Source organism: Sorex araneus, chromosome 3 (genome assembly GCF_027595985.1).
Source record: "Sorex araneus isolate mSorAra2 chromosome 3, mSorAra2.pri, whole genome shotgun sequence".
Taxonomy (NCBI): Eukaryota; Metazoa; Chordata; class Mammalia; order Eulipotyphla; family Soricidae; genus Sorex; species Sorex araneus.
In genome coordinates, this window is record NC_073304.1 from 200,847,949 (window position 1) to 200,866,196 (window position 18,248).

General features: G+C 41.0%; 1 protein-coding gene across 1 annotated transcript in view; it reads left to right on the plus strand.

Moving 5' to 3' along the window:
• The window catches only part of AP2B1 (adaptor related protein complex 2 subunit beta 1), a 153,202-nt gene that overhangs the window by 55,630 nt on the left and 79,324 nt on the right, over positions 1–18,248 (plus strand). The window contains exons 11-13 of the mRNA XM_055130675.1: positions 1,198–1,363; positions 3,935–4,033; positions 9,430–9,689. Of these exons, the coding sequence (XP_054986650.1) occupies positions 1,198–1,363; positions 3,935–4,033; positions 9,430–9,689 (525 nt within the window). The remainder of the gene's footprint in view (positions 1–1,197; positions 1,364–3,934; positions 4,034–9,429; positions 9,690–18,248) is intronic.

The window sequence follows — 18,248 nt, forward strand, 5'->3', positions numbered from 1 at the left end:
TTTGGTTTTAGGGACATGTTCTGTGGTACTTTGGTCCTATTCCTGGCTCTGTGCTTGGAGTTGGACCCTTCAGTGCTCAGGGAACCATGTGGTCTTAGGGATTAAACCCATGACTTCTGCATGTAAAGCGTATGCTCAGTCCATTGGACTGTCTCTCTGGCCCAGCATTTTGAGAAAGTACTGTTGAAAACCTAACTTAGTGAAAGCTAGCAAATTATTTGATTGTATATATCCTATTATACAAAGTCATTCTGATGTTTAAAACTCTATTAGGAGACTGAAGCAATAGTACAGCAGCTAGGGTGTTTGCCTTGCACACGGCCAGCTCGGTTTCAATCCCCACATCCCATGTGGTCCCCTGAACACCACTAGGAGTAGGTGCTGTGTGCACAGCCAGGAGTAACCGGGTGCATTGCCAGGTGTGACACAAAAATCCAAAAAAGAAACCCCCAAAACAAACAAAAAACTATTAGTCAAGAAGTCAACATGGTAAATAGATGTGTACAAATAAAAATAGTTGTTTTTTGAGAAACAAGTTACTAATGCTGTTGCATGAAAAAAAGAACATAAGTATCTCTATAAAACGATAAGACTAAATGTTTTGAGACAGTGGCTATTTATAGTCTGGATGCTGCTCTTAAAAAAATTCGTTTCCTCTATCATTAAGGCAAAATAGAAAAATAGGAAATGATCTGATCTAGTTTTAAGAAAGATTATTTAAAATATGTTAGCATTATCTTCTACTGTAGGTTGATTTTTCCTTGTGCAAAATTACACTTGCCAAAATTATAGGATATCTGATGAGTGTATAATGGTTTAAGTTCTAGTTATTAAAACATAATTAAAAGGAAATTTAAGATATTTAAAATCTGCTTAATGCTTGTGCAGTCTCTTAACTAAAGCCTTTATAATTAATACTTTGGTTTAGTATACCTTATTTTTAGTTTTACATTTAGAGTTCTTTTTTGGGGGTGTGGGCACATCGGCAGTACTCAGGACTTACTCCTGGTTCTGAGCTCAGGGGTCACTGGTGGTGGGCTCAGGCCCATACGGGGTGCCAGATATAGAACCCAGGTTGGCTGCATGCAAAGCAAATTCCCTATGCTGTACTACCTCTCTGGCCCATAGTGTTCATTCTAAATGCAATTCTTAGTTTTGCCTGTAGTAAATATAGTCTTTTTTGTGTGTGTATGTCAGGTATGAAAGTATCATTGCTACTCTGTGTGAGAACTTGGACTCGCTGGATGAGCCAGATGCTCGAGCTGCTATGATTTGGATTGTGGGAGAATATGCCGAAAGAATTGACAATGCAGATGAGCTATTGGAGAGCTTCCTAGAGGGTTTTCATGATGAAAGCACCCAGGTAAGTTCTTACATAGATCCTTTTTCCTAGATTTGTTGAGGAAGATTCAGGGACAGTAAAGTATCTTCTGTTTATAAATGATTTTTCTGTTTTGTTTTGTTTCTTTGGGTCACACCTAATGATGCTCTGGGGTAACACTGGCTCTGCACTCAGGAATTATTCCTGGCAATGCTCAGGGGACCATATGGCTTGCCGGGGATTGAACCCTGGTCAGCTATGTGCAAAGCAAACACACTACCTTGTGTACTAACGTTCCAGTCCTTATAAATGAATTTTTAGGTTTGTTAATTTTTCCTCCATAAGAAGTAACCTTTGTCAGTTGTATTGATTTTTGTGAAACAAGTCTCTAACTTAGACAGCTGGTTCTCAAATTTGGCATTAGAAACACCTGGAGAACTTTTTAAAGGTTTTTAGGGTTCTACTACCTATAGCTTTTATTTTGTAATTTATTATTTTTCACTTTTTAAAAAATGTAGGCAAAAGCCACAACTGTTGTCATAATTCTAGAGTTGAAATTGATTAGATAATAGAGTTCCAGTATTCAAACGTATGAGTATAAAATAAAATCAGTATATATATGTATACATACTTTTTTTTAAATTAGTGAATCACCCTGAGGTACAGTTACAGACTTACAAACTTTTGTGCTTGTGTTTCACTCATACAATGATCGAGTACCCATCCCTCCAAAAATAAGTTTGGTTTTTTTTTTAATGTAAAAAATTATCAGATCACGGGGCTGGAGCAATAGCACAGCGGGTAGGGTGTTTGCCTTGCATGCAGCCGACCCAGGTTCGATTCCCAGCATCCCACATGGTTCCCCGAGCACTGCCAAGAATAATTTCTGAGAGCATGAGCCAGGAGTAACCCCTGTACATCTCTGGGTGTGACCCAAAAAGCAAAAAAAAAAAATCACAGGGTTTAGTCTTTGTCTAAGAATTTACTAAGGTGTTGCTAGTTGAGCCTTCTGTGTTAACTGTTTTTGTTTGTTGGGTTAGTTGGTTTCTTTGTTACTTTCCCGTGTAATTTGGTGTGCTGCTACTGGAATTTCAGTATTTAGGAATTAGGAGGAGTCTCAAGTATGCATTCAGAGATTTCAAGATCTATGGTCTTGGCCAGTGAGTTGACATGGTTGTGGGTGTGGGTGGTTGGTGGCTGTGGCTGTGGCTGTCAGGACTTTGGCAAGTAGGGGAGGTGACCACCCTGACTCTGAGAAGACACACTAGAGTTCTCAACCTGGGTACTGGGGTACCTGAAATTACTTGCAGTTTGTGCCACTGGAGAGAATATTCGTGAAGCAGTGGGATTGAGCCATTGCATGTGGCTGCAGCAGTGGGGTGTGGGTGCGACTGCCTGAACTTGGGTACTCAGTTGGTCTGCCTCCCAGGTGTGCCCCAGAGTTTTCAGCTGCTGGAACTGTGTGTCCATGAGTTCTAACTGCTTGACTTGCATCTCTTTGGAGATTTAGTCATGAATCAGCAGAGCAGGGCCATGTGGGCAAATCAACATGGCAGCAGCTATGGGAGACCCCTCCCTGGAGTTTTTGGCTTATAAATCTGAACTGGGCTTTGGTGTTGCATTTCAAGGTGATGCTGGTAGTATTGGTTCGAAACAACACTTTGAAAACTAGTGGCTTAGAAGGAGTAGTTAGAACTTTAACTTTTTTTTTTTTTTTTTTTTGAACTTTAACTTTTTAACTGATATCAATGTTGAATAATGGCTGTGGCTCATTTCAACTTGTACATTATAAAAGATTTTCTGTGGGTGGTTAGACTCATTCCCTTTCTGTGTGGTAGGCTGAGGGAATTGAATGAACTCAGGACTTCATAAGTCAGATATGTACTCTACTGCTGAGTTGTAACTCTGTTTCTGTACCAAATTTAAGAGGCCTGACCATAGACCCATGGCCCAGAGGAGGAGATGAATTATTAAACTCTTCTCTCCTGTTTCGTATAGTCAGCTGCAAACCAAAGTACTCATACGACGTTAACATAGTAACCCTTATTTAATAAACCTGTGCAAGGAACACATAAGCCAGTAACTTTATAGTTTAGTAGACCACTCTTAAGTTTGCCATGAATTGGCATAATTCTACCATTGTGGCTCTTGCCAGTATGAAAGATAGAGTTTCCCCAAAGTTGAGGCTCTTGATGGAAGTAAATAATAAGAGGATTTGGTCAGGAATCAGTTTTATTGCCATCAATATGTTAGTGTTTGCTTTAAGAAATATAAATAATTTTCTAGCTCAGAAATATATACAATTTTTTTTTAATTACCTTAAGATTTGCAGAGTTGCAAAGTTATTCATGATCAAGTTTCAGTCATGCAGTGTTACAACACCCATCCTTTCACCAGTGCAAATACAGTATTTGATGCCAGAAATGCAATTTGGAGATAGGAAGCTAATGAATTTTTGGTTGGTTTGTTGATATTGGTTGTTTTTTATTTTGACCCTTAAAAATAAACAGAAGGATCTCGTAGTAATTCATAGTTGGGGAGCACCATTTTGAAGATAATAGCATGGAAAATGTATGTGCCTTTCACTTTCTCTATTGAATTATGTCTGCTTAGGTGCAGCTCACTCTGCTTACTGCCATAGTGAAGTTGTTTCTCAAGAAACCATCAGAAACGCAAGAACTGGTACAGCAGGTCTTAAGTTTGGCAACACAGGTAAGACATCTGGAAAAAGCAAGGGTTTGATTTTACTTCAGTTGTAGGAAATTATAAAACATTTCCCAAGGAGATCATTTGTAGCAGGTATTACAAGGGAGGGTCACAATTGAAAGATGTGCAGCTTAGAGATCAATATTAAAACATAAAATCAGTAACTCTCAAACATACTACACTGAATATTAATTGTATGACTTGTAAATGAATATACTTGATAATTCTTGAGAAATAGTGTAAAAAAACTCTGCTTTATTTTGGTCAGTATATTATTATTAATACCTTTAATAGTATTATTACAAAACACACTTAATTTTCCCAGTTAAATAATATCATGTATTATTTATATAAAATTAAGGCTTCTAGGATCCATCCCTCAAGGGTTAATTTTAGAAATAGGAGAAACAGTCCAGATTCTTGAAAAATGTGAAGGTGAATAATTTTAGTCAGTATTATATAAATATATACAAACATATATACACACAAACATACACAAACATACAATTTTTTGTAACAGATTCTAAGAATCACTTTGAAGCCATAATTATAATATGATATACTTTTATAAAAACTGGTTTATGTTCAGCATAAAATTATAACTCGAGTAACAACTAATTGTTGACTCTCAGATTTGAATTTCATATTCTATGTCAAATGTTTATTTTATTTTCTTTTATATATATATATATATTTTTTTTTTATTAAATCACCGTGTGGAAGATTACAATGCTTTCAGGCTTAGGTCTCAGTTATACAATGCTGAAACAACCATCCCTTCACCAGTGCCTCAAATGTTTATTTTTTGTCTTATAAACAAATAGACAATGTACATAGACTTAACTGTACATTGACTATAGTTCATTTATGTATTTCTTGGATGAACATGATCTGTCAAAATGGAAACAAGATATTCAGTATGCTCAAATGAAGTTTCACTTGACTACGGTCCTGTTTGGGTGCGTATAAGAGGACTTCTACTCTAGCACATATAGTTAACATAGAACGTCCTCAATAAAATAGGGATGGAAGGAACCTTCCTTAAGATAGTAACGGTCATCTATAACAAGCGCAATGTCAGTATCATTCTGAATGGTGAAAAACTGAACTCATTCACACTGTGATCAAGTATATGGCAAGGATAACCACTGTCTCCACTCTATTCAATGTATTATTAGTTCTCCTGGCTATAGTGCAATTAGTCAGGCAAGAAAAATCAGAGGGATCCAAATTGGAAAAGAAGACAAATTATCCTTATTTGCAGATGACATAATAATATATCTAGAAGACCTTAAAGAATATATTAAAAAGCTCCTAGAAACAATAAACCAGTGCAGCAAAGTCTTGGCTACAAAGTGAATATAGAAAAACTGGTCGCATTCTTACATACAACGAATGAATAAGAGGAGAAAGCAATCAAGGAATCTATCCCATTTAATGCAGTATCCCAAAACATCAAGTATCTAGGAATCAGCTTAACAAAAGATGCAGAAGATTATACTGTGGTAATTTTAAATCACTCAAGATACATAGAGAATAGTAAGATATTCCATGCTTTGTATTGAAGGAATCAATATTGTTAAAACAACTTATCTTACCTAAGTCCTCCCTGTCTGAAGGGACCCAACCCTGGCTGCCGGCCTCCACTACTCAACTGCCGCCATGCTCTAGGCCGCTTTCCACATTCTCGGGCCGAGCCTCATGCATGAGTGAACATATTTCTGGCCACATCATCATGGAAGGAAGTGAGCATATATGCCTCTAGGAGAGCCGAGCAAGCTACCAAGAGTATCCCGCCCACACAGCAGAGCCTGGCAAGCTCCCCGTGGTGCATTCCATATGCCAAAAACAGTAACAATAACAGGTCTCATTCCCCTGACCCTGAAAGAGCCTCCAATCATTGGGAAAGACGAGTAAGGAGAGGCTGCTAAAATCTCAGAGCTGGGATGAATGGAGACATTACTGGCGCCCGCTTGAGTAAACCGATGAACAAGGGGATGACAGTGATACAGTGAACAATTACAAATTTTAAATGAAATGTTTTAGGGACTAGGTAGATTAATATTTAATTTCTTAATTTATAGATATTTAATATAAATCTAGGGTGAGATTGATTTTCTCGCCTGATTTTTTAAAAAATGTGTATTCTCTTTAGAAAAAATAAAGTATCTTGGGATGGCGAGATAGTGCAGTGAGTAAGCGCTTGCCTTGCATGTAGTTGATTCTGGTTCAGTCGCTGCCATCACATATAACCCTCTGAGCCCCACCAGGTGTGATCCCTGAGCACAGAGTCTGGAGTAAGCCATAGGCACAGTCGTCTGTGGCCCCCAAATTAAAATGTTGGGGCCAGAGAGATAGCACAGGGGATAAAGTGCCTGCCTTGCTTGCAGCCGACCCTGCTTCCCCAACCACCACCAAGAATGATTCTTGAGCATAGACCAAAGAGTGAGTCCTGAGTAATGCTGGACGTGGCCTTCTTTCCGTTCCTGCCATGACCCCTCCCAGAAGTATTGTATACTGTTAAAGCTTTGTTTCCAACTGAAGATGTAACTGAAGAAATTCAGACTGCTTTTCAGAAGCTGATTCCCCTTCCTTCACCCCGCCACCCTCACTCACCCATCCCCAGCCTCTCCCCTCCCCCGCCACTCCAAACACACACACAAAAATCATATTATCTGAATTGAATATTATCAGTATTTTCTTGTTCAAGTCTAGGCATTATAAATACTGGAGACATTTTAAAATTATACAGATGCATGTCTGCCAGGATTATGCTACCTGTGAATGGGATTAAACTTACTCTTGAAGTAGTTTATCATTTTATATTAATTTATTGTATCCCAGTGTTGTTTATGCTTTTTTGTCTTTAACTAGCAATCCATTGTGAGTACAACTTATGTGATTGAGTGAGAAAAACCATTTAGGGCCAGAATTGTGTCTCAAGTGATAGAAGGTATTTCTTGTTCTGCATCCCTGACACTCCGTGACTCCTCTCCTCGACATTACCTGGGGTGGATCCCAAAATTAAAAAAAAAAATTCAAAAGAGAGAGTCTGTTAGAAGTCATGTAGTTATGCCTTCATAAGTGACTGCTGGATGATAAGTACCTTTAAGTAGGTAAAATATGAATTTCTCATCTACTAAAGGATATATGTAAGATGTGAAATTGTTCTATTTTTAAGAACACTTCTGGTGTATATATATGTTTTAAGTATAGAAATTGAGAAGGGCTTAAGTGTGATCATATGATTAGCTCTAACGACTCACACTTAAATAAATGACCTAATATTGGGTCACAATGATAGTACAGAAGGTAGGGTGCTTGCTTTGCATATATTTGAGCCAGGTTCAGTCCTCAGTACCCGATATAGTCCCCTGAGTCCCCTGGGAGTGATCCCTGAGTGCAGAGCCAGGAGTAAGCCCTGAGCACAGTTGGTGTGGGCCAAATACACATACACATACACAAACACACAAAGGATGCTATATAGACAAACTCTGAAAGGTACCAGGACATCTATTGCACTTTGTTCACAAGAATTAATTAAAATTAGGAAGACAGGGAAAGGGAGGCAGCTGTCTAAATGTCCATCAAGAGGGCACTAGTAGATATTGATGCAGTGATGTATATATAGAAAACTGCAGCTGTCTGTGCTGATGTAGAGCAGTATATATAATACGAGACTTTTTTTATAAAATAAATATATGTGTGCGTGGGTATTGTCTGGAAATTTATGTACTGAACTATTAATATGGCTGGGGATGGAGAGTTAAGGTGGGGATAGTTGGATCATTGCAGATTTATTTTTATATTATACACTTCTAAATTGTGATGTGTTATTAACAATATATTTTTTTCGCCATGACATGTTTAAAATTGCAACTGTCATCAGAAAAAAAAGCACTACTAAATTTAACTGTCACTCCTTTAGAAGCAATTAGTTATGAATTTCTTTAGTAGATTTGATTATTTAAAAGTACCATTGTAGGGGGCTGGAGAGATAGCACAGCGGGTAGGGCGTTTGCCTTGCACGCGGCCGACCCGGGTTCAAATCCCAGCATCCCATATGGTCCCCTGAGCACGGCCAGGGGTAATTCCTGAGTGCAGAGCCAGGAGTAACCCCTGTGCATCGCCAGGTGTGACCCAAAAAGCAAAAAAAAAAAAAAAAAAAAAAAAGTACCATTGTATTGTTATACTGTAATATTCTGAGCTCACTTAAGTTATGCCTTCATTTCTAAGGCCTTGGCAATACCTCTATAAGATATTCTCAATAAATATTTGAATGAAGATAGTAAGAGTGAAATATATATATAGGATATATTTTATAAATAATTCTGGTATGTTTAGGAGTTTAAAAATTGTGTGCCCCAAATCCATCAAACAGGTAATTTTTACTGATTAAACATTATTTTGGGGGCTGGAGCGATAGCACAGCAGGTAGGGCCTTTGCCTTGCACGCAGCCAATCCGGGTTTGGTTCCCAGCATCCCATATGGTCCCCCAAGCACCGCCAGGACTAATTCCTGAGTGCATAAAACAGGAGTAACCCCCATGCATTGCTGGGTGTGATCTAAAAAGCAAAAAAAAAAACCCAAAACTTAATTTTTCTATTGACAGTTTCTCTTGGAACTTAAGGCTTAGGACTAGCCCATTTCAGTTTTTTTATTTATTGTTTGTTTGGGGGCGTCACACTCAGTGGTGCTCAGGGCTTACTCCTCACTTTTGCCTGACGGAGCTTGAGGCACCATATATGGTGCTGGAAATTGAACTTGGTCTATCACATGCAAGACAAGCTCCCTACCTGCTCTTTTACTTCTGGCCCCTCAATTTATATTTTAAAATCTTCGAAGCATTAGTGAATACAGAAATGCGGTTTAAAGATTAGAGTTCCCTCCAAGCAGTGTTTAGGAGGCCCAGAGCCTCACCCAGCAAGACTCAGCCAACTGGGCAGTGCCAGCCCCCAGGATGAGGTGCACGAACTATGCAGTATCGGGGATTCCCTTGGCCACACCAGTGATGCTTGGGGTTCTTCAGGGCCATGCCCTGTGTTGCTCAGGGGACTGTGTGATGCATCAGCCACATGCATGCACCTTAATCCTTCACCAGGCATTGCTCAAGGTAACTCCCAACTTGTGCATGTGGTGCAAGGAGCTGAACCAGGCCCTTGTGCAGGGGGTTGATCCAGGGTTAGCCATATGCAAGACAGGTGCCTTAGTTAAGTCCTGTACTGTTTGGCTTAAGTCTAAGTAAAATATCTCAATAGCTAACTCTTATTAAATCACTGCAGCATTGCCTTGAGAGTAAGTTAGAAACTTGGATTTCTTTTTAATACTTTTTAATTTATTAGATATTTTAGAAGCTTGGATTTCTAATAATTTAAACCTTCTTGCCTTTGGTTTTCGTTAGGATTCTGATAATCCTGACCTTAGAGATAGGGGCTACATTTATTGGCGCCTTCTCTCAACGGACCCTGTCACAGCCAAAGAAGTGGTCTTATCTGAGAAGCCTCTGATCTCTGAGGAGACAGATCTTATTGAACCAACTCTGCTGGATGAGCTCATCTGCCATATTGGTTCTTTGGCATCTGTGTACCATAAACCTCCCAATGCTTTTGTGGAAGGAAGTCATGGAATCCACCGCAAACACTTGCCAATACATCATGGGAGGTAAGGAGATGAATAAGAAATAACTGTTTAGACATTGTTGGTATACATTTGTAGTCTGAATAGAACATGCTCTGCATCAGTTTGCAATATTGTCTTAGAGGTGCTTCTAAATACTGCAACCATACACAGAATGGGTGAAAGGTCCCTTTATGTTCTAGAGTAGATAAGACTATGACTTGAGGCTGGAGAGAAAGACTGGGTAAATGTGGCCTTACATGTGGCCAAGATGGGTTCAATTTCTGGCATCCCATATAGTCCCCCAAGCACCATCAGGAGTGATCCCTAAGTGCAGAGCCAGGAATAACCCCTGAGCATTGCCAAGTGTCAATCAACTCCTCCTCTACCACTACCACCAAAAAAATGGCTGACTTTAGGGTATGGTAGTAAAGACCTTTGAAGTGTGACAGTTGCTTACATCTTCAGTTAGAGCAGGCTAGAAATCATCCCTGAGTTGAAAACTTGGATAAAGCTTATGTATACATGTGTGTTCCCATGGAACCTTGGTAATAGGAACTTTGTGATTTTGGACTCTGGGCTCTGATTCCTCCAGTCTACGACCACCCAGGGGTCACACCCATAAGCCACCTCCTGCCTGCGCCAGATAATCTCCTCATCGGCCACCCTCCCAAACTCAAGGCTGCTTCTCTTGGAAGGAAGCATAAAATGAGGCCCATGCCACCAGACTCTGCGCCAGAGGTTGTTTCCACTCAGGGCACCCCAGAGGAGGGCAGGTGAAGAGCCCTCCCCGCCCCAAGGGACCCAGCCCCCGACAGCTGACCTCCACTACACAACCACTGCCGTGCTCCAGGCCTCTTTCCACACCCTCAGGCCAAGTCCCATGCATGAGTGAACATATTCCTGGACCACGTGGCTGCTTCAACGGCCACACGACACATCACAAGACACTCCCCACCCATTTTCCATAAAATTACAGAGGGAAATATATATATATTAGCCCAGCAGGTAGGGTGTTTGCCTTGCAAATGGCCAACCTTGGTTTGATTCCTCCGCCCCTCTCAGCGTGGAGAGCATGACAAGCTATTGAGAGTATCTCGTCCCCACGGCAGAGCCTGGCAAGCTCCCCGTGGCGTATTCAATATGCCAAAAACAGTAACAAGAAGTCTCACAATGGAGACGTTACTGGTGCCCACTTGAGCAAATCGATGAGCAACGGGATGACAGTGATACACTGATACCTCTCAGAGAACCTGGCAAGCTACTGAGATTATCCTGCCCGCACAGTAGAGCCTGGCAAGCTCCCCGTGGCTACTCGATATGCCAAAAAAACAGTAGCAATAACAGGTCTCATTCCCTGACCCTGAAAGAGCCTCCAGTCGTTGGGAAAGATGTGTAAGGAGAGGCTGCTAAAATCTCAGGGCTGGGACAAATGGAGATGTTATTGGCACTCACTCGAGTAAATTGATGAACAATGGGATGACAGTGATGTGTGTGTGTATGTGTGTGTGTGTGTACATATATGTATATTGAATTCTTTTTTTCTGTTAGTATAGTTGAAACTTACAGATAAAGTTAGAAAATAATGCTTCTCATGCTGTAAAACCATGAACAGAATAGTATTTTCAGAGTAATTTTATAAAAAAAAAGTCTGCATTCTGTATAGACAATAGTTTCTCAGTTGTCTATTCTCACCCCCCTTTTTTTTATTCCATTGAATTGATCCAATTAATAGGAATTCTGTTACGAATACGCTCTTTAGTGACAGTGAAATTCTTACATTTTAGTTTTAGTGTTGTTTGTTTTTGCTTTTGGGTCACACCCCGCAATGCACAGGGGTTACTCCTGGCTCTGCACTCAGGAACTACCCCTGGCGGTGCTCAGGGGACCATATGGGATGCTGGGAATCGAATCCGGGTCGGCCAAGTGCAGGGCCAATGCCCTACCTGCTGTGCTATTGCTAGTTTTTAGGTTTTTTTTTTTTTTTTTTTTTTTTTTTTTTTTTTTTGCTTTTTGGGTCACACCTGGCGATGCACAGGGGTTACTCCTGGCTCTGCACTCAGGAATTACCCCTGGCTGTGCTCAGGGGACCATATGGGATGCTGGGATTTGAACCCGGGTCGGCCGCGTGCAAGGCAAACGCCCTACCCGCTGTGCTATCTCTCTAGCCCCAGTTTTTAGTTTTTAACTTGGTAGTAGTACCCAATAAAATCTTATAACAAATATCTTAAATTACTTCGGAATGTCTTTAGTAATTATTATTTTTAAAATTGAGTATGCTAAAAACAGTAACAATGATGGTCCTCATTCCCCTGACCCTGAAAGAGCCCCCAGTACGCCATTGGGTATACTAGCATGTGACAGGGACGAATGGAGACGTTACCGGCTCTTGCTCAAGCAAATTGATGAACAACAGGACAACAGTGATACAGTGATCTTTAAAATAAACTTTAATTTTGGGGCTGGAGTGATAGCACAGCGGGTAGGGTGTTTGTCTTGCACGTGGCCGACCCGGGTTCTAATCCCAGCATCCCATATGGTCCCCTGAGCACCGCCAGGGGTAATTCCTGAGTAAAGAGCCAGGAGTAACCCCTGTGCATCACCGGGTGTGACCCAAAAACCAATAAATAAATAAATAAATGAATAAATGGATAAATAAATAAATTAAATAAACTTTAATTTTAATACGCCTTGATCAATGTAATTGGAGTAATTGCACTTCTGTTGAGCAATATGTGCCATTTTCATATACAAACTGTGGCTCATGAGTGGCCAGAGTATAAATTTTTTTTCCGTTACACATTAGTGTAGTCAAACTTTTGTATTGTATTATTTTATTGTTGTTGTTTGGGGTACTTTATGATCCTTAAGAGCTATTCCCAGCTTTGTGCTTGGTTTTTCTCCTGATGGGTGTTTCAGAAACCAGGCAGTGCCAGGCATTAAACCCAGGTCTCTTGCATGCACAGCTTGTATTCAGATCACTGGGCTGTCTCTCAGGTTCATTGGGTTCTGTTTAAAAGACTGTGATCAGGACCAGAGAGATAGTACAGTGGGTAAGCCTCTTGTCTGACCTGGGTGGATCCCTCACACTCTGTATGTTCCCCTGAACCTGCCAGGAGTATCCCTCAGCACAGAGCCAGGAGTAAGCCCTGAGCACTGCCATGTATGGTCCAAAAACCAAAGTAAAATTTTATGAATAAAAAAATAGATCGAGCACAGACAATTAGAAAGGTAAAGATAACAACCCAGGGAAATTATCATCTTTTATTATTAGCCTGATAGCAAGTGTTTTCCACACAGGGGAGACAAAAACTTTAAAAATATTAGGTCTTACAATAAGTTAAACTGTTTCTCCTTGTAGGCAAATATATTTCATATTCTCTAGATATGGCCACCTATAACTTTCAAACTGGACTTCAGGTTTTACCAATAGATAAAACTGTTTGATTTGCCTTTATAACCATCATTATATATGCCATTTAAATGACCTTTCTTTTGATAACCTTTGAATCTCAAATGGAAAGCTAAAGTGAAACAAATCAACCAATAAATACATTTTTAAGACTACAAAGAACTGATACTTGAACAATTTTACCTATACTTAAGCTTCTTTAAAATAAGCTCCCTCCCCCTTCTCTCTCTCTCTCTCTCTCTCTCTCTCTCTCTCTCTCTCTCTCTCTCTCTCACACACACACACACACACACACACACACACACACAAACACGAAGAAGAAGCACAATTTTCTATGTGAAGTCTTTGATTAGTAGCCTTTACTGAGAAGGTCCCTTCTCAGTTCCTTGTGGGATAATTTGTTTTGTACTTGTTCTATACTCTTGAAAGGAAACAGAAATGCAGAGGAGGAATCCTTTTGAAATACATAGGTGGGGGCCGGAGTGTGATAATACAGCGGGGAGGGCGTTTGCCTTGCTCACGGCCAACCCAGGTTCGATCCCTGGCATCGCATATGGTCCTCCAAGCACCACCAGGAGTGATTCCTGGGTGCAGAGCCAGGAATGAATAACCCCTGAGCATCTCCAGGTGTGACCCAAAAAGAAAAAAAAAAACCATAGGAGTTACATATAGCTTCAAATAGCATTTCATAATAGTGCTAGTACTACTTAAGTCTCTTGTACATTGTAGGATTTCTAAATGATGCGCTGGTGATGATGAGGTATAGATGATCAGGCTTTTGCCTAACATGCGGCTGGCCCTGGTTCAATCCTTGGTAACTGTATATGGTCTCTTAAGCATTGCCAAGGGTGACTCCTTAAGCACAGAGCCAGAAATATCCCCTGAGCATTGACTCAATGTGTCCCACTCCTCCTACCCCTAAAAAAAAAAAAAAAACCACTAGATCATTAGCCATCAACTGTTTGGCCATCAAGTATAGCCATCAAATATAGCCATCAAATATAGCAATACTTTAAAACCGAAATCTGTCTTTTCTAGAGTTTTAAATATGCTTATTTTACTGTATCTTTAAAATCACACTGGAAAGGAAAAGTTGCTTTTTCCTTGGGTATTGCTTATTTGTATTTTACTTACCAGCTGTTCTATGGGCGTGAGGTGGTAAATAGTTTTCTAATTTAGAAAAGTCTCAGCTTTAAAAAATAATGCTTTGATGACAATTATGCAGTTATTTCCCATAAGTTGGCAATGGGAAATTCATTAATTTTCTTTCATTGAACAGTTAGAAAGAATGTATAGTAATTGGTTGTTTGTTTTGGTTTGGTTTGATTTGGTGTGATGCTCAGGGGTACTTCTGGCTCTGCTCTCAGGAATTACTACTGGTGGTGCGTGGGGCACCATATGTGGTTCTGGGGATCGAACCCAGGTTGGCCATGTGCAGAGCAAGCACCCTATCTGCTGTACTATCACTCCAGACCCAGAATATAGTTGATTAGCCATGCTCTTTTTTGGGGGGCGGTTGGGGAGGTGCTGCACACTCGGCAGTCCTCGGGTTATTCCTGGCTCTACACTCAGGAATTATCCTGCTGGTAGTTAGGAGACCCTATGGGATGCTGAGGATCAAGCCCGGGTCATCCACATGCAAGGCAAGTACCCTATTCACTGTACTGTTACTCTGGTACTGTGCTGAGGGATCATTCCTGTTAGTACTTGGGAGATCATATAGGGTGCCGGGGACTGAACCCAGGTCAGCACTGCAAGACTAGTGCCTTTCATGCTGTACTCTCTCCAGTCTCTTATACCACTCTTTCCTTTTCAGATAGTGATGGAAAATGTGCATTGTTACTTGTTTAACCTTTTGTAAAGGTGCTGATAAATGCATGTGTTCAATTTCCCCACTGGCTTATGTACTACAAAGATAGATTTTCATTTGCAGAAAATATCCTTTATCAAGATTCATGTATTTGTTGTCAGGTTTGTGTGTGCAGTTCCCTTTTTCTTTAACTGAAAAAGAATTTTTTTTGGCTAATTTGTTTGTTCTAACACTGTCTTAAGATTTTTCATCTGACTTCCTTGATAATCTGTCCTCAGTCATCTTTCTTAAATTGTTTTCCTTTTTTTTTTTTTTTGGCTTTTTGGGTCACAGCTGGCTGGCAATGCTCAGGGGTTACTCCTGGCTTTGCACACAGGAATTACTCCTGGTGGTGCTCGGGGGACCATATGGGATGCTGGGAATTGAACCCAGGTCAGCCTCATGTAAGGCAAATGCCCTACCCTCTGTGCTATCGCTCCAGCCCCTCTTTTTTTTTTTTTTTAAATAAATCACTATCACTGTCATCCCATTATTCATCGATTGCTCAAGCGTGCACCAGTAACATCTTCATTCGTCCCTGTCACGTGCCAGTGCAGCCCAACAGCATCTGTTTGCTCCAGGAACGTGAAGAGCACGTTATTGTAGTTACTGTTACTGTTTTTATTATATCAAATATGTCACGGGTAGCTTGCCAGGCTCTCCGAGAGGGACGGAGACTTTTGGGGTGGCCTCTGATTGTCCTTACGGGCGTTCCCAGTCTACTGAAAGCAAGCTTTTGGTCGGCTGGCTTGTAACGATCCTCATGCTGACAAACATGCACTGCCTGCATCTCTGGGCAGCACCTGGGACATCTGCGGCCTCAGGTTGATCTCCTTGAGATTGATGTAATGCACCCGGAGGTTGTTGAGCAGCTGGCAGAGCAGGACCTGGTCGCTGAGAGTCTGTGCCAGGTCCAACACCCACACTGAGACTTAGGTCACCCAGTGGCCAGGAGGCAGCACCCTATAATGGATGAGCCGCTGCGCGCTCCTCTGCCACGGCTCCATGCCTGATGGTGCTTACTCGGCCCGGCCACGATCCCTCCATGCCCTGCCGATGCCAGTCCATCCAAATCTTACAAAACAGCCAGTGATGTCCACCAGGGGTCACACGCAGAGTTCCCTGCCTGGCGTGTTGAGCAGCGATCTGTTTAAGGCGAGATGGTGAGCTGGGTTCCGGGTTCCGGAGAGTGAGGGGTTCGGTCTGTTTACAAAGTTCATAATACAGTTGTTACAGGCTTTTGATACTCCAACACCACTCTGTTTACAAAGTTCATAATATAGTTGTTACAGGCTTTTGATACTCCAACACCAATCCCACCGCCTTAGTGACCTTCCTTCCAACATCTTGGCCAATTTCCCAACCACCCCCAAGCCTGCTCCTTTAGCAAGCATACAACTTATTTTATATTGCTTGCTGAAATTAAATGGCTAAAGGAATTATCAAAAATACTTAAGTAAAAGAAAATTTGTGAAAATTGTTATATCTCTCCATAGGGTTTTTAAGTCAAAGGGGTCAGAAGATTTAAGCTGCTTGTTGCTAGTTGAGCCTTCTGTGTTGTTACTTTGTTGCATTGAGTTTGGTTTCAGTGTTACTTTCCCATCTAATTTGCTGTCTCCTGCTCAGGTTTCAGTGTTGTGGTATTTGGAGGTGTTGTGCAGCCACATATGTAGCTGCACAGTCCGGAAACTCCAGTATCTGTAGAGCTGGACCTATGAGTTGACATGGCAGTGGCTGTGGGAGAGGCTTCCGGAAGTACAGGGGCCTGAGGGAGGCTGCCCCTACTCCAAGAAAACTGAGGATTCTCGGTCTAACACAAGTTACCTGGAGTTTTCCCGGTTTGGTGTCTGCAGGTATTCTTAGTGAAGTCATGGAGTTGGGCCTCTGGCAAGGCAGCAGCAGTGGGGTGTGGGCTCAGCTGCCGGGACTTCAGTAGGTCGCTCCCAAGAGTGCCCCAGAGATTTCAGCTGGGAAACCTGTGTGTCCATGAATTTTAGTGGTTTGGCTTGCATCTTCCTGGAGATTTAGTTCGTGAATCTGAAGAGCAGAGCCGCTGGTGAAAAGAATGGAATCCAGGCCTATCTTTAGGGGAATTTTTCCTACTTTTAGAATTGGTTTATTATGTATAATAATCCTAGTAAAAAATGCTTGATTGTTAGTGTTGTGGAGCAATAGCACAGCGGCAAGGTGTTTGCCTTGCACGCGGCCAACCCGGGTTCGATTCCTCCGCCCCTCTCAGAGAGCCCGGCAAGCAACCGAGAGTATCTCGCTCGCATGGCAAAGCCTGGCAAGCTCCCTGTGGCATATTTGATATGCCAAAAACAGTAACAAGTTTCAAAATGGAGATGTTATTGGTTCCTGCTCGAGCAAATCGATGAGCAACGGGATGACAGTGTTAGTGTTGTATATAGCTTGATAGATTTTGCTTTTATACATAAATGCATATGACTACCATGGCGACCAGATACAGTATATTTTCAGCACCCAAGAAATTTTCTCATGCCCCTTACCCATACTCTTGAGATAATCATTTTTCCAGTTTCTATCACTAGAAATTAATTTGCCTTTTTGAACATCATGTAAACAGGAATCATGCAGTATTTACTCTTTCATGTTTGGCATATTTTGCTCAGTGGGCATGTGAGACTAATGTATGATGCTTTATCAATTAGTTGTTTATGTTTACTAGTATATACCATTGCTTTAATGAACCATAATTTTTTTGATATGCTAGGAGAATACTGGTGTTATACCCCAGCTGGTTTTAAGCTTTTAAGGTTGAACTTGCAACTATTTTTTTAAATTTTTATTTTACAAAGTAATTCGCAATATTTGATTACATTTAATATCCAAACACCCATCCCACCACCATTATACCTTCCTACCACCGTATTTCAGATGTTTCCATCCCGAACCCAATCCCTGCCCCAAAGCAGAACCGAAATAATAGATTTTGTATTGTTTGTTATGAAAAAGTGCTGAAAATGCTACAAAAAAGTATCCTTAGAGGAAAAGGTGTAGAGATTGTTGTATTTCACCTAGGGGCGATTAAGCCCTTCAAGAGAAATCACTAACATGTTGTTAAATGTTGAGCCTTGTGTGCTATATATATATATATATATACACACACACATACACACACATATACATATATATATCTGTAAAAAAATGAATGTTTTCCTCTAAGATTGGTTGCCTCCTACTTTAACCCTATCAAATGGGGTGTGGTAATCTTGGAGTATGGGTAGGGTGTGTGGTTGGAAGTATCACGCGGCCACATGGGAATAGATTAACTCATGGGTGAGGCTCAGCCCGAGCATGTGGAGTGGCCGTGAGCATGGCA